The sequence below is a fragment of the Pelophylax lessonae genome (assembly GCF_965119305.1).
Source record: "Pelophylax lessonae genome assembly, chromosome: 2".
Classification (NCBI taxonomy): Eukaryota; Metazoa; Chordata; class Amphibia; order Anura; family Ranidae; genus Pelophylax; species Pelophylax lessonae.
In genome coordinates, this window is record NC_138769.1 from 727,652,437 (window position 1) to 727,678,325 (window position 25,889).

The 25,889-nt window shown below is 45.1% G+C and overlaps 1 protein-coding gene across 1 annotated transcript in view; it reads left to right on the forward strand.

Moving 5' to 3' along the window:
* Positions 1–3,420: 3,420 nt before the first annotated feature.
* LOC309548304 (olfactory receptor 6N1-like) overlaps positions 3,421–25,889 on the forward strand; it is a gene marked incomplete at both ends in the record, with an annotated part of 32,487 nt that continues 10,018 nt past the window's right edge. The window contains one exon of the mRNA XM_082248243.1: positions 3,421–3,924. Coding sequence (XP_082104369.1) covers positions 3,421–3,924 — 504 coding nt within the window. The remainder of the gene's footprint in view (positions 3,925–25,889) is intronic.

Consider the following 25,889-nt stretch of genomic DNA (forward strand, 5'->3'; position numbering starts at 1 on the left):
TGAGAATTTAGGCCTTAAGGTTCCTCCACGTGGCAGGGGAAGAGTGTTGCCCTCCCTTACCCACGGGCATTGATCACAAACTCCACACCTATGTGTCCCTAGTTTACTTTCAGGATCCATAGGGGCGGGAGGCCTATAGTGACTATGAACAAGTGAGTCGCCCAGGGATTTGGCCTTTCTAAAGACCAGTTCTGGTCTAGGTCTGACATACTTAGATATTGTTAAATCATCAGTTAGAAAATGCCAGTTTTTGGACAAAATGGAACGGATTTCTTGATGATGACTGTTATAGGTAGTTATCATTTTGGTAGTGGGAGAGGGTTCCTGTTTTTTAGGAGTGTAAATGAGGTCCTCTCTGTTTTGTGATTTGGCCTTCTGATAGGCTTTTTTTAGAACCCTGTTGCTATACCCCCTCAATTTGAGTCGTTTTTTCAGGGCCCCTGCCTCCCTCTCAAAGTCCTCCTCCCTCCCGCAGTTACGGCGGATCCTTAAATATTGACAATAAGGAATGTTACGTACTAGTGGTTTAGGATGGCCACTCTGAAAATGCAGAATGGTGTTACCGGCTGTATCCTTACGGTACAGGGAAGTGAATAAGGTTCCATCGGGAGATAGGTGTATGTAGGTGTCTAAGAAAGAGATCACCGATTTGCTGTGCTGCATGGTAAACTTTAGGTTAAATTGATTAACTGAAATGAAATGCATGAACTCCATGAGCTGTTCATACGATCCCGTCCACACCACCAGGACGTCATCAATATATCTCTTCCAAAAGAGAATATATTCGAAAAAGGGTGACGCCTCCTCGTCCGAGAACAGGTAGCGCTCCCATCCCCCCAGGTACAGGTTGGCATACGATGGGGCACATGCCGTCCCCATCGCTACCCCCTGCACCTGGAGGAATGTTTCGTCGTTAAAGGTAAATAAATTTGAGTTCAGAATGAACTCAAGAAGTTGCAATACAAAATCAGTACGAACCCAATTGGAGCGCTCCTGTTCTCGGAGGAAGGAGGACGCCACCTCAAGACCTCGAGTATGAGGTATTGAGGAATAGAGTGCCTCAATGTCAATTGCTACCAGCAATGACTGTGGGGGCACAACCATCCCTTCAACAACTTTGAGTAGTTCTACCGTGTCTTTTAAGTAGGATGGTAAACTGGCCACCAATGGGCGCAGTTGACTGTCAACATACCGGCTTGCCATTTCCGATATGCTGCCAATACCAGATACAATTGGACGTCCTGGTGGTGGGACGGTTTTCTTATGGATCTTGGGGATGGAGTAAAATGTAGGCGTAATCGGCCATTTAACAAATAAATATTCAAATAACTCTTTGTCAATCACATTGTTGTAAGCAGCATTAGAAATTAAAGCATGAAACTCAGCATTTTTTGTGGTGATCAATGTCTCAGACACCCTAGAATACCACTCCTCATTGGAGAGGATGGCCATACACATATCAATATATTGATCACGATCCATGACGACCTCATATGATGGTCTCCTCCTCATATATTGCGGATGAGACTATATACACATATATACACATGGTGTACAAAATTAAGTTAACTAATTTCTAAAAATTTTGGTAATTGATGTTAATATGCAGAGCTTCTTTAGGCAAGTTAACATATATATATGTACTAAATATCTCTCATTCAGGCTAAAACCTTATTTACAATTTTGGTAGCCCTTTTTCCCCCCCTCCCCTTTCCCTTCCTTTTCTTATTCCCCCCCCCCCCCCCTTTTTTTTTTTTTTTTTTTTTTTTTTTTCTTCCGTTCTATATAGAGAGGGACTTTCTTCTTAACATTTATCATGGCACAATTAACAGGTCCTGCCTGGGAGAAATTCTTGGATTCTATTCAGCAGACATGTACAACATACGCCCCTAATGATATAACTATGGAGGTATATTTCCAAAAATTAAAGAAACTTATGGAACGCAAGTCCAATTTGGGTTGGCACATCAGGTATTTTGACAAATACCTAAGAGATGAAGTCAACCCAATTGGTTTGCGTATCCAGGTTTTTCCTTCGTTTGAAATTCTTGACCCTATTTTCCGTGAACAGTGGGAAAATAATCTCACAGCCTGCTCAGCAAAAATGATGCAACTTTTGAAAAACAAATATTCAAAAGACTTAGAAGAGGTTGACAAGGAGATTGGTTTGCTTCAAACCAACAAACCAGCTTCACAAACTACGGATTTTACTAGAAAAGAGCAAGAGTTAACTCAATTTCTAGAACGATTTAACAAAGAAATCATTGGTAAAAAGGACTTTAAATATATGAAAGATAGATTAGCCTTTGCAAGCGGTACAGCTTACAAATGGAATAAAATGAACTGGCAAAAAAGGAATAGACAAAATTTTCCTAGAAATACTAACTACAACAATAATATTGTTAGAACAGAATCCGAAGCCTCCTTGTCATCCTCAGCCTCGTCTTACAAAAGTACTAATCAAGCACAGAGGGGCAAGCCAAAGCGGGGCAGACCATCCTCAAGGGGAGGACTGAACCGCATGGACTTCCAACAGGAAAAACCTCAAAAAAGGTCGGTGTCGCCACATGAAACGACACCGAAACCTAAACAGCTTCCCCATACTGATAGGGGCTTAACAAATATATATGGGTCTAGAACAGAGCATAATCAGTACTCTATGTTCAATACAGAGATGGACCCGTCTCAAACATCTTCCAACACTGGAACCAAACCTAAAAATAAACAAACAAGTTTACCTATTGAGGCCCCTTTAGGCCTTATCCCAGCTCCTGCAGGTCCCAACGGACAGCAGGCGCTGGGAAACAAGAAAACAGGTACATTGGACATACACCTGATAAAACCGGCACCTCCCCTCTCGGATTAGATGTTGTCAACTTATCATCTCGGCAACTAACTGCTGATGAACTGGACATTCTTAGGCTGGGGTTAGGCTTCTGTCCACTAGAAAGGGTCAATAAATTTGAAATCACAAAGGACCTCCATCTTTTCGCGAGAAATCTCACCTATAAATACTTATTCGACAAGAATCAAAAGAAACGCGATAAAGATGGAACACACGAGGATCCCTACAAAGGTTTCAAAATCAATGATTTTAAAATGCTAAAAATATTGATCCAACTTCTAGATGAAAGTGGAGGACCTATAAATGACCCTGATTCTCCACCTTCATCTGATGAGGAACCTGAGCCCCCCTCTGAACCCCAATTTAGAGCCAAATCTACTAATTTTCCAAGTCTACAAACTTGCCCAGCAGTCTGGGCCTTTCTGAAGCAAACAACAAAGGACTTTGAAAACCTTGTCCCCTCCTCCCATCTCGAGTCCAATCTGTCCCCCCCGCAGCGGCGAGCTCTTGATCGCTTGATCCATGACGACCACATTGTCATTAAACCCTCGGACAAGGGTGGCAATGTGGTCGTCATGGATCGTGATCAATATATTGATATGTGTATGGCCATCCTCTCCAATGAGGAGTGGTATTCTAGGGTGTCTGAGACATTGATCACCACAAAAAATGCTGAGTTTCATGCTTTAATTTCTAATGCTGCTTACAACAATGTGATTGACAAAGAGTTATTTGAATATTTATTTGTTAAATGGCCGATTACGCCTACATTTTACTCCATCCCCAAGATCCATAAGAAAACCGTCCCACCACCAGGACGTCCAATTGTATCTGGTATTGGCAGCATATTGGAAATGGCAAGCCGGTATGTTGACAGTCAACTGCGCCCATTGGTGGCCAGTTTACCATCCTACTTAAAAGACACGGTAGAACTACTCAAAGTTGTTGAAGGGATGGTTGTGCCCTCACAGTCATTGCTGGTAGCAATTGACATTGAGGCACTCTATTCCTCAATACCTCATACTCGAGGTCTTGAGGTGGCGTCCTCCTTCCTCCGAGAACAGGAGCGCTCCAATTGGGTTCGTACTGATTTTGTATTGCAACTTCTTGAGTTCATTCTGAACTCAAATTTATTTACCTTTAACGACGAAACATTCCTCCAGGTGCAGGGGGTAGCGATGGGGACGGCATGTGCCCCATCGTATGCCAACCTGTACCTGGGGGGATGGGAGCGCTACCTGTTCTCGGACGAGGAGGCGTCACCCTTTTTCGAATATATTCTCTTTTGGAAGAGATATATTGATGACGTCCTGGTGGTGTGGACGGGATCGTATGAACAGCTCATGGAGTTCATGCATTTCATTTCAGTTAATCAATTTAACCTAAAGTTTACCATGCAGCACAGCAAATCGGTGATCTCTTTCTTAGACACCTACATACACCTATCTCCCGATGGAACCTTATTCACTTCCCTGTACCGTAAGGATACAGCCGGTAACACCATTCTGCATTTTCAGAGTGGCCATCCTAAACCACTAGTACGTAACATTCCTTATTGTCAATATTTAAGGATCCGCCGTAACTGCGGGAGGGAGGAGGACTTTGAGAGGGAGGCAGGGGCCCTGAAAAAACGACTCAAATTGAGGGGGTATAGCAACAGGGTTCTAAAAAAAGCCTATCAGAAGGCCAAATCACAAAACAGAGAGGACCTCATTTACACTCCTAAAAAACAGGAACCCTCTCCCACTACCAAAATGATAACTACCTATAACAGTCATCATCAAGAAATCCGTTCCATTTTGTCCAAAAACTGGCATTTTCTAACTGATGATTTAACAATATCTAAGTATGTCAGACCTAGACCAGAACTGGTCTTTAGAAAGGCCAAATCCCTGGGCGACTCACTTGTTCATAGTCACTATAGGCCTCCCGCCCCTATGGATCCTGAAAGTAAACTAGGGACACATAGGTGTGGAGTTTGTGATCAATGCCCGTGGGTAAGGGAGGGCAACACTCTTCCCCTGCCACGTGGAGGAACCTTAAGGCCTAAATTCTCAGCTACATGTCAGACCGAGGGGGTTGTTTACCTAGCCACATGTAGATGTGGAGCTTTCTATATAGGGAAAACAAAAAGAAAATTTTGGCAAAGGATATACGACCATCTGTATTATCTAGAAGTAGGACTTATATTTACCCCTATATGCAAACATGTTGGTCTCAACCACAGTTTCGACCCCCATATGGTCTCCTTCTCGGTCTTAGAAGTGATAAACAGCAACCCACGAGGTGGTAATACCGACAAGATCATCCTCCAGAGGGAGGCAAAATGGATCTTTAACCAACAGGCCACAAAATGGCCGGGTTTGAACACAGCAGTGTCATATAAACCATTTCTCTGAATATATTTCCTGAAATATCCTCCTCTATATGAAATATCTATTTTTCCTTCTTTTCCCTTTCCCTTCCCCCTTTTTTTTTTTTTTTTTTTTCCCTCATTTATTACAAGTCTACCAAAAAAATAACGTGGGTTATACTCACACGTCCTTTAATGTTTTAATGTTTAATCATTAATATTTATTATTTATTTTTTTTCCTTCTAACATTTTTGGTTTAGTTGCAAAATTTATTTTGCTAATAGTTTATAATTATGGTCTCAATTATTGGTATATCATGAATGAGAGATATTTCTCTTGCCAACTCAGCATATAGGGATTAACAACGTTTATTTAGTTGGTCCCTTGTAAGCAGTTTTTTTCTCTGTTGTCTAGTAATGTGGGATTTATTAATAACCTATTATGTGTTTTTTTTCTCTATTTTGTTTTATAGGGTTCTGCTGATGTCGGGTTGTCCTAATGTGAGCCCGGTCGGTTATGAGCTTTCCCCACATTGGGTGGATTCGGGCGCAAAGCAGAGGAGATACGCCCCCCCACGGGCGTTTGCTCCTCTCCCAATAATGGGATTAGTGCGCACCGCCTCCCTGGCTGCAGTACCATCTTCCGCCACTCCGGTAGTGACGCAGATGCATTGCGCCCGCACCGGAAGTGACGTTATGACGCTGCTAGCGTCGCATTTCCGGTGGGATCTCTTCCTATTTAATAGCCCACGAGGCGAGCACGCCGACAGCAGCGGCAAACTGTGCCGCAGGCATCGGCACTCGGACCTCCATGCAGTATCTACCTCTAATATAGGTGAGCAACAACAACAAAGGAACTTTGATTTGCTACATTTTACTTATAGTAATCTTTTTTTTTGGCTGTTTAGCCACAATATTTTCCTAATATTGTTCTTTTTTCATATTTTGTTCCTATACCAGCTTTGCAGAGCTATCTGGGCTGATACATTTTACCCTTTACTACCGTGCCAATTTTTGTCAGCACCTCCATATTAATATATGGGGGGCATCCATCTGCACTGAATAATGAGATAAATAATCATTGGGGTATACTTGGAAGAGGTCCGATCCACCCTATATCATCAGAGGGACCCTGATCCCTCTGTAGGATCTGTTGGAGGAAGGCTCTGTTTGTCCCGGCTCGCATTGGACGATTTGGGCATCTTGAACCCTTTTTCCAGCTAACCTACAATATGACCTAGGTGAGCAAGTTAACATATTAATATATCCTTGTATACCTGCCTTGATACTAACTGTCAAAGGCATAGTTTGTTGACTATATGTACACATGATGTGTTCCTTTATAATTTTTGTTTTTTCTTCTTTTCTGTTAATATCTATATCAGAGGCCATTGTTGCCTAGAACTTTTTTGGTTCCTGAAGAAGCTAATTGTTTCAATCAGGCGAAACGCGTCGAACCAACCATAGCCACATCTCAATGTTACTACATGGATAAGTCAAGTTTGTGATACAGTGGGTACGGAAAGTATTCAGACCCCCTTAAATTTTTCTCTCTTTGTTATATTGCAGCCATTTGCTAAAATCATTTAAGTTCATACTTCTTCCTCATGAATGTACACATAGCACTCCATACTGACAGAAAAACACAGAATTGTTGACATTGTTGCAGATTTATTAAAAAAGAAAAACTGAAATATCACATGGTCCTAAGTATTCAGACCCTTTGCTGTGACACTCATATATTTAACTCAGGTGCTTTCCATTTCTTCTGATCATCCTTGAGATGGTTCTACACCTTCATTTGAGTCCAGCTGTGTTTGATTATACTGATTGGACTTGATTAGGAAAGCCACACACCTGTTTATATAAGACCTTCCAGATCACAATGCATGTCAGAGCAAATGAGAATCATGAGGTCTAAGGAACTGCCTGAAGAGCTCAGAGACAGAATTGTGGCAAAGCACAGATCTGCCCAAGGTTAAAAAAAGATTTCTGCTGCACTTAAGGTTCCTAAGAGCACAGTGGCCTCCATAATCCTCAAATGGAAGACGTTTGGGACGACCAGAACCCTTCCTAGAGCTGGCCTTCCGGCCAAACTGAGCTATCGGGGGAGAAGAGCCTTGGTGAGAGAGGTAAAGAAGAACCCAAAGATCACTGTGGCTGAGCTCCAGAGATGCAGTCAGGAGATGGGAGAAAATTGTAGAAAGTCAACCATCACTGCAGCCCTCCACCAGTCGGGGCTTTATGGCAGAGTGGCCCGACGGAAGCCTCTCCTCAGTGTATGACACATGAAAGCCCGCATGGAGTTTGCTAAAAAACACCTGAAGGACTCCAAGATGGTGAGAAATAAGATTCTCTGGTCTGATGAGACCAAAATAGAACTTTTTGGCCTTAATTCTAAGTGGTATGTGTGGAGAAAACCAGGCACTGCTCATCACCTGTCCAATACAGTCCCAACAGTGAAGCATGGTGGTGGCAGCATCATGCTGTGGGGCTGTTTTTCAGCTGCAGGGACAGGACGACTGATTGCAATAGAGGGAAAGATGAATGCGGCCAAGTACAGGGATATCCTGGACAAAAACCTTCTCCAGAGTGCTCTGGACCTCAGACTGGGCCGAAGGTTTACCTTCCAACAAGACAATGACCCTAAGCACACAGCTAAAATAACGAAGGAGTGGCTTCACAACAACTCCGTGACTGTTCTTGAATGGCCCAGCCAGAGCCCTGACTTAAATCCAATTGAGCATCTCTGGAGAGACCTAAAAATGGCTGTCCACCAACGTTTACCATCCAACCTGACAGAACTGGAGAGGATCTGCAAGGAGGAATGGCAGAGGATCCCCAAATCCAGGTGTGAAAGACTTGTTGCATCTTTCCCAAAAAGACTCCTAGCTGTATTAGATCAAAAGGGGGCTTCTACTAAATACTGAGCAAAGGGTCTGAATACTTAGGACCATGTGATATTTCAGTTTTTCTTTTTTAATAAATCTGCAACAATGTCAACAATTCTGTGTTTTTCTGTCAGTATGGGGTGCTATGTGTACATTCATGAGGAAGAAGAATGAACTTAAATGATTTTAGCAAATGGCTGCAATATAACAAAGAGTGAAAAATTTAAGGGGGTCTGAATACTTTCCGTACCCACTGTACATATGCCAAATATGTCCATGTATTTCTGTGTATGTTTTTAATGATGTATTGTCTTTTTGAATAAAATATTATATTTTTAATCCCTTTGTTGTTCACTACTATACCAGCCCTTCAAAGTCCACTTCCCCCTCCTACTGGGAGTATCACCTGGGCCTCTATCCCACAACCCGGTGATTGCATGGTAATTCCATCTCCTTGTTCCCTACTCTTTGATATATTTCACAATTAGGATGCGGGCTCGGTAGTAAGGTCTATGATCAACTGTATTTCTCTATTTTCCCAAATTGATATATATATATATATATATATATATATATATATTATTACATTCTGCTATACAACATTCCCAATAATAAAAAGAAAAAAAAATAAAATAAAAAATTTTCATCCTTTTAGAACAATTTGTATTCTGCTACATATTCTTGGTAAAAAAAAAAAAAATCCCAATAAGCGTATTTTGATTGCTTTGCGCAAAAGTTATCTCGTCTACTAACTAGGGGAAAGAATTATGTCATTTTTATTTATTTATTTATTTTTTACTAGTAATGGCTGCGATCTGTGATTTTTAGCGGGACTGCGACATTGCGGGGGGGACAGATCGGACCTCTAACTGACATTTTTGGGGGGACCAGTGACATTGCTACAGTAATCAGTGCTAAAAATATGCACTGTTACTGTACTAATGACATTGGCAGGGAAGGGGTTAACCTAGGGGTGATAAAAAGGTTAAGTGTTAGCCTAGGGGGTGTTTTCTAACTGTATGGGGGAGGGGCTTGTGAAATGACCATAGAGACCTGTGATCCTATATAGGAGGATCACAGGTGCTCTGTGCTCATTTCAGGGAGAAGAACGGTCAGCTGTGTTCTCTCAGCGGGGAACGATCGCGGGTGCCCAGCGGCAATCGCAGCTGTCACCCCCGTGCATCGGCATCCCTGCTGCCTAGTGGGGGCAGGAGCACGCCGCAGGTGGTGTGCGCTTCCCCCAGCACTACGCGTGTGACCTACGTAAGGGTTACATTGGTTCGCTCAGGAGAGACTGCCTGCTGCAGTAAATCTGCGGCGGGCGGGCGGGCGGGCGGTCTTAATGTGGTTAAACATATCAGATATCTGAGAAATTCTTTGTTCCAAACTGAATTAAACCCACTTTTATACATTTCCATTTTAGGGCAAGCTGTTCTCCATGCGGATAAAAAGGGACACATGAATAAAGTATTAACACATCCTTTAAATGTACAGTGAATCTCAAAAGTTTTCGCAGAACATCACTTTTTCCACATTTTGTTATATTACAGCCTTATTCCAAAGGGGATTAAATTCATTATTTTCCTCAAAATTCACAACAAATAATACCCCATAATGACAACATAAAAAAAGTTTATATGAAATCTTTGCAAATGTATTAACCACTTACCGCAAAGTGACGTATATTTACGTCGCCTAACTTTGCGGTGTTTTACCGGGATGATGCCTCTAGCTAGAGGCACCATCCCAGTACCGTGGTTTAGAGCCGGCGGTCGGCTTTCCGTCGGTAAGGAACAAAGCGGCTCGGGAGCCGCCCGATCGTTACCCGGGTGAGCGGGAGGGGACATCCCCCCCTTCCGCAGCTTTGCCCGGGTCTCCCGTCCCACCGGGTGACCCGAGCAACCAGCCGGCGCGTCCGCCGGCTGGATGCAGTCCCGATCTAAGCCGGAAGCGGCTTCGATCGGGTCTCCGATGACGTAACCCGGAGGCGACGTCCATGACGTCACTTCCGGGTTACTCTGCTGCAAAAGGCAGCAGATTTAAAAAACGACTGTATGCAAAAACGCAGTTTTCGGCGTTTTGCATACATGGAAGTGTAGTGGAGGGGGTTGGGGTCTTTTAGAACCTCGATCCCTCCATAAAGAGTACCTGTCACTGCATATTGGTGTCACAAGGGATGTTTACATTGCTTGTGACAGCAATAAAAGTGATCACTTTTTTTTTTTTTAAAAAACCTGTGATAAAGTAAAAAAAAAAATGAATAAATAAATAGGAAAAAAAATTTTTAGCCGCCCCCGTCACCGTTAGCTCGCGCACGAAAGAAAACATATACCGAAGTCGAGCCGCGAATGAAATCGCTGTTCAAACCACACATGTGAGGTATTGCCGCGATCGCCAGAGTTTAAAAAAAAGAGCTACACTCTAACTCTAAACTGGTAACCGTTAAAAATTTTTAAAGCGTTGCCTATTGAGATTTCTATTGACCGTAGTTTGTCGCCATTCCACGGGTGTGCGCAATTTTAAACCATAACATGTTGGGTATCTATTTACTCGGCGTGACATCATATTTCACAATATACAAAAAAAATGGGCTAACTTTACTGTTTAGTATTTTTTAAATGCAGTGAAATGTGATTTTTTGTAATTTTTCCAAAAAAAATGGCGTTTTAAAGACCGCTGCGCAAATACCGCGTGACAAAAAATATTGCAATGACCGCCATTTTATTCTCCAGAGTCTTTGCTAAAAAAATATATATAATGTTTGGGGGTTCTAAGTAGTTTTCTAGGAAAAAATACTGATTTTAACTTGTAAACAAAAAGTGTCTGAAATAGGGCTGGGGATTAAGTGGTTAAAAATAGAAAACGCAAAAATCCCATGCACATAAGTATCACAGCCTTTGCCAAGACACTCACAATTGAGCTCAGGTGCATCCTGTCTCCAATGATCATCCTTGAGATGTTTCTACAACTTGATTCTAGTAAACTCAGTTGATTGGACATGATTTGGAAAGGCACACACCTGTCTATATAAGGTCCCACAGTTAACAGTGCATGTCAGAGCACAAACCAAGATATGAAATCCAAGGAATTGTCTGTAGACCTCCGAGACAGGATATTATTGAAGAACAGATCTGGGGAAGGGTACAGAAAAATTTCTGCAACATTGAAGGTCCCAATGAGCACAGTGGCCTCCATCATCCGTAAATGAAAGAAGTTTGGAACCACCAGGGCTCTTCCTAGAGCAGGCTGTCCAGCCAAACTAAGCGATTGGGGGAGAAGGGCCTTAGTCCGAGGTGACCAGGGCTGCTACTGGTGACACATCTTGTCTCAGACATTCTCACCGCTACACCATTCCATTCTGATACCTGAGTTGTACATTCTCAGTTTTGCCCTATCCCACACTGTACACTGAGGGAGGTGACCAGGAACTCGATAGTCACTCTGACAGAGCTCCAGCATTTCTTTGTGGAGAGAGGAAAATCTTCCAGAAGAACAACCATCTCTGCAGCACTCCACCAATCGTGTTTGTATGGTAGAGTGGCCAGACAGAAGCCACTCCTCAGTACAAGGCACATGATAGCCCACCTGGAGTTTGCCAAAAGGCACCTGAAGGACTGTCAGACCATGAGAAACAAAATTCTCTGGTCTGATGAAACAAAGATTGAACTCTTTGGCCTGAATGACAAGCGTCATGTCTGGAGGAAACCAGGCACCGCTCATCACCTGGCCAATAAAATCCCTACAGTGAAGTATGGTGGTGGCAGAATCAGGCTATGGGAATGTTTTTCAGCGACAGGAACTGGGAGACTAGTCAGGATTGAGGGAAAGATGAATGCAGCAATGTACAGAGACATCCTTGATGAAATCCTGCTACAGAGTGCTCTGAACCTCAGACTGGGGGGGAAGGTTCGTCTTTTAGCAGGCCAACGACCCTAAGCACACAGCCAAGATAACAAAGGAGTGGCTATGGCACAACTTTGTGAATGTCCTTGAGTGGCCCAGCCAGAGCCCAGACTTGAACCCCAATGAACATCTCTGGAGAGATCTGAAAATGGCTGTGCTCCGATGCTCCCCATCCAACCCGATGGAGCTTGAGAGGTCCTGCAAAGAAGAATGGGAGAAACTGAAAAAAAAAATAGGTGTGCCAAGCTTGTAGCATCATACTCAAAAATACTTGAGGCTGTAATTGTTGCCAAAGGTGCTTCAATGAAGTATTGAGCAAAGGCTGTGATACTTATGTACATGGGATTTATTTCATTTCTTTATTTTTAAAAAATGTGCAAATATTTAAAACAAACTTGTTTCACTGTCATTATGGTGTATTGTTTGTAGAATTCCGAGGAAAGTAATACATTTAATCAATTTTGGAAAAGGTTGTAACATAACAAAATGTGGAAAAAGTGAAGCAATGTGAATACTTTCCGGATGTACTGTATTTGTTAAATGCAAGCATTGTAAGTACCTACTGTATATTTGACTAGTTATGTGTCTTCTACAGTCTGTGTACAGCAAAGACTAGACTGGAGGAGAGAGAAACAGTAGAAGGTGCCAACCAGCTGTGCTGCAATGCAAGCCGCATACCAACAGGAGAAGAGAGCAGAGTGGCAGAGAGATGAGCTTATTGGTCTGCTGCTTCTCCTTTCACTGTACAGTCACAGGTCGAGAGAGGAACAAGATCTGTTATTGTTGCTGAGCAACAAGTAAGAAAATGAAGGTCTCGCTTTTCCGGACAGTGCTGTGCTGTGTTACAATGCTGTGTAAATCTCAGGACTGGATGGATAGAAATACAAATGTAGCCCAGTGTTCAGCATTGAAAGGAAAATGGTTCTGTGGCTGGCAGCAGAGAAGACTTTTACACAGGCACAGCTACAGGATGAGACTCCTATTGTGAAGTTGTGTGGAGCCAGTGTCGAGCCCATTCTCTACCCAATAGGAAGGCACACAGGATGTGGACTGCTAAGATTGTGGGAGGTGTAGTTCTGACAGACTGAGCTGGCTTGGTGAGCTGGAAGGAGGAAATGGCAGTTCCAACAAGATACTGTGAGGAAGAGGAGGGTTGGTTCCCTGCTGCTTTTCCTGGGCTAAGGAAAATAAGTTTGAAGGCTGTTTTGAATGGACTGAATGCACCTTTGGCTGATGGCAGACTGCTCACTGCTGCATCTAAGAGGCACACAGTAACAGACATATTGGGTCATTGGAAAGAGCAATGGATGTTTGGTTTAGCCCATTGCCTGATCAAAGGGAAGGCCGCTGAAGACACTGGATGGCTGTGCTTCACACAGTAAGCAAAGATGGTCACCTGCTGACACAGGAGTTGGTAGGAGGCCACTGGCCAAAACCACATTACACTTTGACCAAAAAAGGACAGTGTTGTCTGCATGTACACAGAATTAATGCCTGTATTACTTTTTAAAGGGACATTAACCTTAACGCCCCAAGAGTTGGGCCCCAACGAGCTGATCAGGAGAAAAAAAGTTGGAATTATATTACAGGCTGCTGGGCTGTCATGGTGGTCTAGCACTCCTTTGTTTGGATTGCCCCAGTACAGAGTTTATTGGGAATTGCTCTCTACACCCATTGAGTGTTTCTGATACAGTTTATTTCTACTGTTCACATATTGCTTGTTTTTCTTATCACCAATGAGTTACTGCATACACAGTATCTCACAAAAGTGAGTACACCCCTCACATTTTTGTAAAACTTTTATTATACCTTTTCATGTGACAACACTGAAGAAATGACACTTTGCTACAATGTAAAGTAGTGAGTGTACAGCTTGTATAACAGTGTAAACTTGCTTTCCCCTTAAAATAACTCAACACACAGCCATTAATGTCTAAACCGCTGGCAACAAAAGTGAGCACACCCCTAAGTGAAAATGTCCAAATTGGGCCCAAAGTGTCAATATTTTGTGTGGCCACCATTATTTTCCAGCACTGCCTTAACCCTCTTCGGCATGGAGTTCACCAGAGCTTCATAGGTTGCCACTGGAGTCCTCTTCCACTCCTCCATGATGACATCATGGAGCTGGTAAATGTTAGAGACCTTGCACTCCTCCACCTTTCATTTGAGGATCCCCCACAGATGCCCAATAGGGTTTACGTCTGGAGACACGCTTGGCCAGTCCATCACCTTTGCCCTCAGCTTTTGTTTTAGCAAGTCAGGGGTCGTCTTGGAGGTGTGTTTGGGGTCGTTATCATGTTGGAATACTGCCCTGCGGCCCAGTCTCCAAAGGGAGGGGATCATGCTCTTCTTTAGTATGTCACAGTACATGTTGGCATTCATGGTTCCCTCAATGAACTGTAGCTCCCCAGTGCCAGCAGCACTCATGCAGCCCCAGACCATGACACTCCCACCACCATGCTTGACTGTAGGCAAAACACACTTGTCTTTGTACTCCTCACCTGGTTGCCACTAGACACACTTGACACCATCTGAACCAAATACGTTTATCTTGGTCTCATCAGACCACAGGACATGGTTCCAGTAATCCATGTCCTTAGTCTGCTTGTCTTCAAACTGTTTTCGGGCTTTCTTGTGCATCATCTTTAGAAGAGGCTTCTTTCTGGGGCGACGGTCATGCAGACCAATTTGATGCAGCGTGCGGCGTATGGTCTGAGCACTGGCAGGCTGATCCCCTCCCGTTCAACCTCTGCTGCCATGTTGGCAGCACTCATACGTCTAGCATGATCCAATTTACTACAGAAGGGGAAAAAAATTCTTCCTGATCCCCCGAGAGGCAATCAGATATTTCCTGTGTTAACTTTACCTATAAATATTAGTACCCATTTATATTATACATAGTTACATACAGTAGTTAGTCAGGTAAAAAAAAGACACAAGTCCATCTGGCTCAAACAATAAAAAATAAACAAAAAAAAAAAACAGTAATGAAAACCCAACCATACAATCCTATATACACAATCCTATACCCACAGTTGATCGAGAGGAAGGCGCAAAAACCTTAGCAAAGCATTATCTAATTTTCTTCAGCAGGGGAAAAAATTCCTTCCTGATCCCCGAGAGGCAATCAGATATTTCCTGGGTTAATTTTACCTATAAATATAAGTACCAATATATATATTATGTACACCTAGGAAAGAACCAGGTCTTTTTTAAAGCAATCTACTGAGCTGGCCAGAACCACCTCTGGAGGGAGTCTATTCCACATTTTCACAGTTCTTACAGTGAAGAAACCTTTCCGTATTTGGAGATGAAATCTGTTTTCCTCTAGACATAAAGAGTGCCCCCTTGTCCTCTGTGTTGACCTTAAAGTAAATAACTCAACACCAAGTTCACTATATGGACCCCTTATGTATTTATTGTGAGGGATTAGCTCGGTGGTAGGCGTATGGGTGACCCCTTGGGGGGTGCGTTTTCCCAGAGAGGTAGCCGACAAGTGCTTGCAAACAAACAGTGTGGTTTATTAAATGGTGTTTTCTTCACCAGGCTGTATGCAGCAAAACATCCAAAATAAAATAAAACAGAAAATAAATCCTTGCCTCTGTGGGCGGCTACCTTCTCACAACTGGAACCTGCCTAAGTGTCTGTCTCCAACCTACCGTCGGGCAGACTTCCTTGTCCTACAGCGGACACTCAATAGTCCTTTTATAATAGCTTCACAGGGCAACACAGTCCTTTGTTTCTTTCACATCAACAGTTCGTCTTCTCACCTTTGAGACGTATTCACCCTTGGTTACCGTCCCGGGCACACATCACTCCGGGGGGTCTTCTCCCAGGCCCACACATCCTGTCGGGAGGCACACGCTGACTGTCCTCCTGCTCCCAGCCCACATGGCTTCAGGACACAGCTTCTGGAGGCAGCAAACAATAGGAATCTCTCCGAACAAACCACAGAGCCCCAACTCCCTCATTCCGAACAGGTGAAGGCCCTTCAACTTCCTGCTGGCCAGCTCTGCAGCCAACACCCTAAATTAACCAATGGACCCTCTAAATCAGGTGGAAATGCATCTCCTTCCTGTGACTACATTCCCAGATCCAGCTGACCTCCTGTTACATACCCCCCCCTCTTGTTTCAACCCTAGGGTTGGGACACAGATTTCCAGGCACGCATGTGTCAAGCACTGCTGACTCACTGATAAGCCTCCTATTATCCTCAAGCTTCCGGATGAAACTGTTTTGTCATCTTCATTGACGGATTTCTCATAAATGCCACACAGTTTGTCTCTCATCTCATATACACATTCTTCAACTGCATTTTTGGCATCATTTCGCTCCTTCTCGTTTCTGTCATCTTCATTGACAGCTTTCTCATAAATGTCAGACAGCTTGTCCCTCATAACCGTCTGTCCAATCCACCACGGAGGACCGTGATCCATAGGCAACTCAATTGGGCTAGTCTTAATGTCTTCAACATTCTTAAGACGCCTCTCTCTGCAATCCATAAATGTTTTCCACAAAACTTTGAGAACCTTTGCTTCACTAAGCTTTGTTCCAAGTAGGGACTCTTGACATCCCTCTGTGACTTGAGTTGCCTCTCCATACAGCTGTACACAATCATTGACTTTTTGTTGTAAAAGGGAATGATCTTCCTTCTTGAGCTTTGCTTGCTCTAAGATGCTGTGCAGAGGATTTTCCAATTGAGACAACAGGCTGTCACACATTTCTTCAAAGTGACCCCTGTTCCTTTTCCCAGAGATATCAATATCATTCAAACATTTCATATTCATAGGCAGATCTGAAGCATTTGCACTCATCAACTTCTTAAACTTTTCGCCCTCCTGAGCGAGTCGCAGTAAAGGCCTACTATTTGATTTGATATTCAGTTTATATTTCTTGCCAAACTCTTCACAGAAGTAGCCAACCAGAACATCATCAACTTTCCTTCCACCAACATAGGGGTCAAAGGCAACAACACAGTTGAACCCAGCGATCTGGGTGGTATCCATTATAGACCTCCTCTCTGCATCAGTGAAGAAGCATGGAACTGCAACACATTCTTTTACAGGTTTCTTCAATGCACTTTCTGCTGAACTATTTGACCGCTCAAGGTCACCTAGTTCTTTTTCTCTATCTGAATTCCACATGGAATGCATCTCAAGATCACGATCAAACTTCTGCCACCCGTCTTTCACCAGTTCCATTTTGGAAACACTCCCTGAAAGGCACTTATTCATTTGCTTCACGTTTTCACCAACAGCCTTAGTTTTCTCCACTAGGTTTTCAGCCTGAACTGAGAAATCACCACATTTCTTACTCAGCTCCTTTGTTTGCTGAAGCTCTAATGATACATTTTCCAATGCTTGAAGTTTTTGAAGGAACGGTTTATTCCAAAGGGGTGATTCAAGCCACGTGTCATCACATTTCTGAGGCTCACTCAGGACAGACCCCAAAACACTGATCCTTTTAAAAACTGCATCAGGCACACTATCCCCTCTTTGGGACAGATCCTCTGTTGCCTGGAATTCCTCTTCCAGTTCCTGCAACGGAATCTTCATCTCTTCTACTTGCTGTTCTAAGGCTCGCTTAGACTTTTCTAGCTCCTGAACGCTTTTCACAACATCATCCTTGGAGCTGACCAAATCTTCCATTTCTGTACACAGCTGTTGGTTAACTCTTTCTAGTTCAACCTTACACTCTAGAGCTTCCTCCAAAGAGCGAGCCAAGAACAGGGCTTTGCTCTCGTTATCACGCACCTCCGTTTCTGCACGGGCGCGTTCTTCTGCATATTTTGCAGACACAGTCTTCTCTTCACCAAGCATGTGATCAAACTTCTTTTTCACATCTTCAACACACTGTAATGAACCAACGCTTTCTTCCATGCGTTTTTTCATAACCGCTATCTGAGCTTGCAATGTTGCGACTTGCTCTGATAGGTTTTTCTTTGCTTCCGCCTCCTCTTTTAATTGTTCCAGGAAGCCATTTTTCTCATCTTCCATTTGTTTGAGCTTTGTGCTAAAACTCAGCCTTTGACACCTCTCTTCCTGTAAGAGTTCCTGCGTGTCTTGCAGCTGCGATTCCAAGATAGAAAAATCTTCCGCAATTTCTCTAGATTTTCTGTCTGCTTGAGAAAGCTGATTTGTAACATTGTCCAACTCAACCTGCAGTCGGTTTGCCTTCTCTGACAGCTTAGCACACAATCGGTCACCTTCTGACACCTTGACTTGCGATTAGGGTTGAGCGGACACCTAGATGTCCGTGTTCGACGGGTTCGGCCGAACTTTAAAAAAAAGTCCGGGTCCGTGTCCCGGACTTTTACCGAACTTTTCCCGGACACCGAACCCCATTGAAGTCAATGGGGACCCGAACTTTAAGGCACTAAAATGGCTCTAAAACACCAAAGGAAAGGGCTAGAGTGCTGCAAATGGCAGCAAAACGTAATTAAGAGCATGGCAAGTGCTCTGCAAACAAATGTGGATAGGGAAATAACTTAAAACAACAAAAAAAAACAGAAAAATAAAACAATGTTCTTCTTCATCTCTGAAGGACGAGGCCCATATGGAGTAGGAGGGAGGTTGAGGTGGTGGTGGATGTGGCGGTGACATAGGCGTGCGCACAGGGTGTGCTGGGTGTGCCTGGGCACACCCTAATCACCTAGGGCACATAGCATTGCCAGTGAGGAGATGGGAAAGATCTCCCTGGGACCTGCTCTGCTCTATTTCTCCTTGCCTACAGGTACATGGCCCCGATACATTACTCTCCCTGCTGGCAAACACATGCATGTGTATTTCAACTTTGGGGTGCACACCTTAATGCAATAGGCTGCGCACACCTATGGGCGGTGTAGGTGGAAGCGGCGGTGGAGGAGGACCAGGGCCGGATTAACAGCATCATGGGCTTGGTGCTGAGGATTTTGAAGGGCCTTAGGGCCGTGCCTTGCCATGCACCCAGAGGAGGAAGGGTGCAGCCATGCATGCCTAATTCAACATGGGATGCTGTCTCTGAAGCCCATAAACACATCCATGCATCGCCAACTGTCCCTCCTTGTCCGGCCTTCACGCTGTGTGGGGAGGTTCTGAGGGTGCTGCCTGGGGAAGCGAGCATAGAAGCCAGACTTCTGTGTTTACAAGTGACAGAAGAGCGGTAACAGTGAATATGGCCAACCCGGGGCCTATATAAAAGGTAGGGGCCTGGAGCTGCAGCTCCAATAGACCCTACATTAATCTGGCCCTGAGGAGGAGGACGAGGTAGCCAACACTGCTTCTTTTCACAAATTTTAAATGAGGGTACACCCCAAAAGAGTGAGAAAGAGCAAAAATGGAACAATGGGTGGGTAAGGTCGGTATCCATTGCTATTCTGCATAAGGTACGGAAAAGTCCCGTGGGATCCATGCCTGGTTCATTTTAATGAACGTGAGCTTGTCCACATTGTCTCTGGACAGGCGGCTGCGCTTGTCTGTTATAACGCCCCCAGCCGTGCTAAATACCCGTTCAGATAATACACTGGCTGCAGGGCACGCCAGCACCTCCAAGGCGTAAAGGGCAAGCTCAGGCCATGTGCCCAATTTGGAGACCCAGAAGTTGAAGGGGGCAGACCCGTCATTCACTACATGTAGGCGTGTGCACACATACTGCTCCACCATGTTGGTAAAATGCTGCCTCCTGCTAAGACGTTCCATCTGAGCTGCTGGTGCTGCTGTTTGTTGTGGCGTGCTGACAAAGCTTTTCCACATTTCGGCCATGCTAACCCTGCCTTCTGAGGTGCTGGCGGTGCCCTGGTTGCGTTGGCGACCTCCTCCTCCTCCTCCTCTGCCTTGTGCTTCCACTGTGGCCCCGCTGTCAGATGGGAATGCCAGCAGCATGGCGTCTACCAGCGTGCGCTTGTACTCGCGCATCTTGCGATCGCGCTCCAGTGAGTGAATTAAGGACGGTACGTTGTCCTTGTAACGGGGATCCAGCAGCGTGGCCACCCAGTAATCAGCACAAGTTAGAATGTGGGCAACTCGGCGGTCGTTGTGGAGACACTGCAGCATGTAATCGCTCATGTGTGCCAGGCTGCCCAGAGGCAACGAAAGGCTGTCCTCTGTGGGAGGTGTATGGTCCGTGTCCTCTGTATCCCCCCAGCCACGCACCAGTGATGGCCATGAGCTGGCCTGGGTGCCACCCTGCTGTGAACATGGTTCCATCTCCTCCTCCAGCTCCTCCTCCTCCTCATCCTCCTCATCCTCCAGAACTGTGCCCCTGCTGGACAATTGCGTCCCTGGCGTTTGCGTGTGCAGGAACCCACCCTCGGAGCCCCTTGCGAATGACTGCCCTGAAAGCCTTGGAAATGTTACCTCTTCATCCTCCTCCTCCTCCTCATCCTGTGCCACATCCTCTTCCATCATCGCCCGAATTGTTTTTTCAAGGAGGCATAGAAGTGGGATAGTTAAGCTGAGAACGGCGTCATTGCCACTGGCCATGTTGGTGGAGTACTCAAAACAGCGCAACAAGGCACACAGGTCTCGCATGGAGGCCCAGTTATTGGTGGTGAAGTGGTGCTGTTCCGCAGAGCGACTCACGCGTGCGTGCTGCAGCTGAAACTCCACTATGGCCTGCTGCTGCTCGCACAGTCTTTCCAGCATGTGCAAGGTGGAGTTCCACCTTGTGGGCACGTCACATATGAGGCGGTGAGCGGGAAGGCCGAAGTTACGCTGCAGCGCTGCCAGGCGAGCAGCAGCAGGGTGAGAACGCCGAAAGTGCGCACAAACGGCCCGCACTTTCTGCAGCAGCTCTGACATATCGGGGTAGTTTTTAAGGAACCTCTGCACCACCAAATTCAGCACATGCGCCAGGCAAGGGATGTGCGTCAAACCGGCTAGGCCCAGAGCTGCTATGAGATTTCGCCCGTTATCGCACACCACCAGGCCGGGCTTGAGGCTCGCTGGCAGCAACCACTCATTTGTCTGCTGTTCCATGCTCCTCCACAACTCCTGCGCGGTGTGTGGTTTGTCCCCCAAACAGGCAAGTTGTAAAACTGCCTGCTGTCGTTTACCCCTGGCCGTGCTGAAGTTGGTGGTGAAGGTGTTACGCTGTCCGGATGAGGAGGCGGTAGAGGATGAGGAAGCGGAGTAGGAGGAGTTAGGAACAGGAGGCAAACTGAAGCGCCCTGCAATCCTCGGTGGTGGAAGGACATGCGCCAAATTGCTATCCGCCTCAGGCCCATCCGCCACTGCATTTACCCAGTGTGCCGTTAGGGAGATATAACGCCCCTGACCGTGCTTACTGGTCCACGTATCCGTAGTTAGGTGGACCTTGGCACAGATGGCGTTGCGCAGTGCACACCTGATTTTTTCCCCCACTTGGTTGTGCAGGGAAGGGATGGCTTGCCTGGAAAAGTAGTGGCGGCTGGGCACGACGTACTGTGGGACAGCCACCGACATAAGGTTTTTAAAACTGTGCGTCTCCACCAGACGGAATGACAGCATTTCAAAGGCCAATAATTTTGAAATGCTGGCATTCAGGGCCAGGGATCGCGGGTGGGTAGGGGGGTACTTCCTCTTCCTCTCAAGTGTTTGGGAGATGGAAAGCTGAACGCTTCCACGGGACATTGTGGAGATGGTTGTTGGTGACCCAGGTGGTGGTGTTGCTGACAGATCGTCTGTTTGCGGGGTGGCAGGTGCCGGTATCACTACAGATGTGGCTGGAGCGGCCGAGACTGCAGCAGAAGAGGAAGCAGGATGAGCCAGAGACGTTTCTTGGTTTTGAAGGTGTGTACTCCACTGCAGCTCGTGCTTTGCACTTAGATGCCTGATCATGCAGGTTGTGCTCAGGTTGAGAAGGTTCATGCCTCGCTTCAAGCTCTGATTGCACAGGGTGCAAACCACTCGTGTCCTGTCATCAGCACATTTTCTAAAGAACTTCCACGCTAGAGAACTCCTTTGAGCTGACTTTGGTGCGCTCGTTCCCTTGCTGCGTTGGGCAGTAGCGGGCGTAGTGTCTAGGGCACGGCCGCTCCGCTTCTGCACCCTGCTCCCTCTTCTGCTGTGCTGGTGGCTCTGTGCGACCACCGCCTCTTCCTCCAAACTACTCAGTTCACCTGCATGACGTTCATTCCATGTGGGGTCGAGGACCTCATCGTCCTCCACATCATCTTCCACCCAGTCTTCACCCCTGCCCTCCTTGTCGGTCTCCACAATGCTGAACGCCGCAGCAGTTGGCACCTGCGTTTCGTCATCATCGGAGACGTGCTGCGATGATCCTTGCATGTACTCATCTTGAGGAATAAGTGGTTGGGCATCGCTGCACTCAATCTCTTCCACTTCTGGGGCAGGGCTAGGTGGATGGCCCTGGGAAACCCTGCTGACAGAGTCTTCAAAAAGAATAAGAGACTGCTGTATGGCTTGGGGCTCAGACTGCTGGCCTGATTTGCAAGGGGGTGAGGTGAAAGACGGTTGGACATTGGCTGCAGGTGCCAACTCTGACCTTTCTGCAGTAGACTGGGTGGGAGACAATGTGAAGGAACTGGAGGCACTGTCAGCAGCAAACCAATCTACTATCGCCTCAACTTGTTCTGGCCTCATCACTTCTAGGGGCGTTTGATGCCCTACCAAATACTGATGCAGGTTCTGTCGCCTACTCACACTTGAGGAAGGTGTTTCACTTGTGCGTGTAGCTGGCACAGATCGACCATGTCCTCTCCTTGCAACAGGAGCTCTACCAGCAGCACCACGACCCAGGCCACGGCCCTTATTGGACGGTCTCCTCATATTTCTGTAATTTAAGATCTTGCCCTAGAAAGGTTTTTATTGAATAGCGGAATAGAAAATATGATCCAAAAAAAGTGTATGTATATCACACGTACACAACCACACTAGGCCCCAATTACTATTGTTTGTACCCCTAAAAGGCTAGATGAGGAGTAGGGGGAGTATGGAACAGGCAGCACCCTCAAACCTTCAGAAGTATGAGATGAACCCCAACAACTTGGAAAGGTGGATCTCTCTCACACGTACCGACACAGACTATCCCGCAATTCAATTGATCCTCAAAGGTTTTTATTGAATAGCGGAATAGGAAATATGATCAAAAAAAGTGTATGTATCTCGCACGTACACAACCACACTAGGCCCCAATTACTATTGTTTGTACCCCTAAAAGGCTAGATGAGGAGTAGGGGGGGTATGGAACAGGCAGCACCCTCAAACCTTCAGAAGTATGAGATGAACCCCAACAACTTGGAAAGGTGGATCTCTCTCACACGTACCGACACAGACTATCCCGCAATTCAATTGATCCCCAAAGGTTTTTATTGAATAGCGGAATAGGAAATATGATCAAAAAAAGTGTATGTATCTCACACGTACAGAAACACACTAGGCCCCAATTACTATTGTTTGTACACCTAAAAGGATGGATGAGGAGGAGGAGGAGTATGGAACAGGCAGCACCCTCAAAGCTTCAGAAGTATGAGATGAACCCCAAAAACTTGGAAAGGTGGATCTCACACGTACCGACACAGACTATTCCGCAATTTAATTGATCCCCAAAGGTTTTTATTGAATAGCGGAATAGGAAATATGATCAAAAAATGTGTATGTATCTCACACGTACAGAAGCACACTAGGCCCCAATTACTATTGTTTGTACACCTAAAAGGATGGATGAGGAGGAGGAGGAGTATGGAACAGGCAGCACCCTCAAAGCTTCAGAAGTATGAGATGAACCCCAAAAACTTGGAAAGGTGGATCTCACACGTACCGACACAGACTATCCCGCAATTTAATTGATCCCCAAAGGTTTTTATTGAATAGCGGAATAGGAAATATGATCAAAAAATGTGTATGTATCTCACACGTACAGAAGCACACTAGGCCCCAATTACTATTGTTTGTACACCTAAAAGGATGGATGAGGAGGAGGAGGAGTATGGAACAGGCAGCACCCTCAAAGCTTCAGAAGTATGAGATGAACCCCAAAAACTTGGAAAGGTGGATCTCACACGTACCGACACAGACTATTCCGCAATTTAATTGATCCCCAAAGGTTTTTATTGAATAGCGGAATAGGAAATATGATCAAAAAATGTGTATGTATCTCACACGTACAGAAGCACACTAGGCCCCAATTACTATTGTTTGTACACCTAAAAGGATGGATGAGGAGGAGGAGGAGTATGGAACAGGCAGCACCCTCAAAGCTTCAGAAGTATGAGATGAACCCCAAAAACTTGGAAAGGTGGATCTCACACGTACCGACACAGACTATCCCGCAATTTAATTGATCCCCAAAGGTTTTTATTGAATAGCGGAATAGGAAATATGATCAAAAAATGTGTATGTATCTCACACGTACAGAAGCACACTAGGCCCCAATTACTATTGTTTGTACACCTAAAAGGATGGATGAGGAGGAGGAGGAGTATGGAACAGGCAGCACCCTCAAAGCTTCAGAAGTATGAGATGAACCCCAAAAACTTGGAAAGGTGGATCTCACACGTACCGACACAGACTATCCCGCAATTTAATTGATCCCCAAAGGTTTTTATTGAATAGCGGAATAGGAAATATGATCAAAAAATGTGTATGTATCTCACACGTACAGAAGCACACTAGGCCCCAATTACTATTGTTTGTACACCTAAAAGGATGGATGAGGAGGAGGAGGAGTATGGAACAGGCAGCACCCTCAAAGCTTCAGAAGTATGAGATGAACCCCAAAAACTTGGAAAGGTGGATCTCACACGTACCGACACAGACTATCCCGCAATTTAATTGATCCCCAAAGGTTTTTATTGAATAGCGGAATAGGAAATATGATCAAAAAAAGTGTATGTATCTCGCACGTACAGAAACACACTAGGCCCCAATTACTATTGTTTGTACACCTAAAAGGATGGATGAGGAGGAGGAGGAGTATGGAACAGGCAGCACCCTCAAAGCTTCAGAAGTATGAGATGAACCCCAAAAACTTGGAAAGGTGGATCTCACACGTACCGACACAGACTATTCCGCAATTTAATTGATCCCCAAAGGTTTTTATTGAATAGCGGAATAGGAAATATGATCAAAAAATGTGTATGTATCTCACACGTACAGAAGCACACTAGGCCCCAATTACTATTGTTTGTACACCTAAAAGGATGGATGAGGAGGAGGAGGAGTATGGAACAGGCAGCACCCTCAAAGCTTCAGAAGTATGAGATGAACCCCAAAAACTTGGAAAGGTGGATCTCACACGTACCGACACAGACTATCCCGCAATTTAATTGATCCCCAAAGGTTTTTATTGAATAGCGGAATAGGAAATATGATCAAAAAAAGTGTATGTATCTCGCACGTACACAACCACACTAGGCCCCAATTACTATTGTTTGTACCCCTAAAAGGCTAGATGAGGAGTAGGGGGGGTATGGAACAGGCAGCACCCTCAAACCTTCAGAAGTATGAGATGAACCCCAACAACTTGGAAAGGTGGATCTCTCTCACACGTACCGACACAGACTATCCCGCAATTCAATTGATCCTCAAAGGTTTTTATTGAATAGCGGAATAGGAAATATGATCAAAAAAAGTGTATGTATCTCGCACGTACACAACCACACTAGGCCCCAATTACTATTGTTTGTACCCCTAAAAGGCTAGATGAGGAGTAGGGGGAGTATGGAACAGGCAGCACCCTCAAACCTTCAGAAGTATGAGATGAACCCCAACAACTTGGAAAGGTGGATCTCTCTCACACGTACCGACACAGACTATCCCGCAATTCAATTGATCCTCAAAGGTTTTTATTGAATAGCGGAATAGGAAATATGATCAAAAAAAGTGTATGTATCTCGCACGTACACAACCACACTAGGCCCCAATCACTATTGTTTGTACCCCTAAAAGGCTAGATGAGGAGTAGGGGGGGTATGGAACAG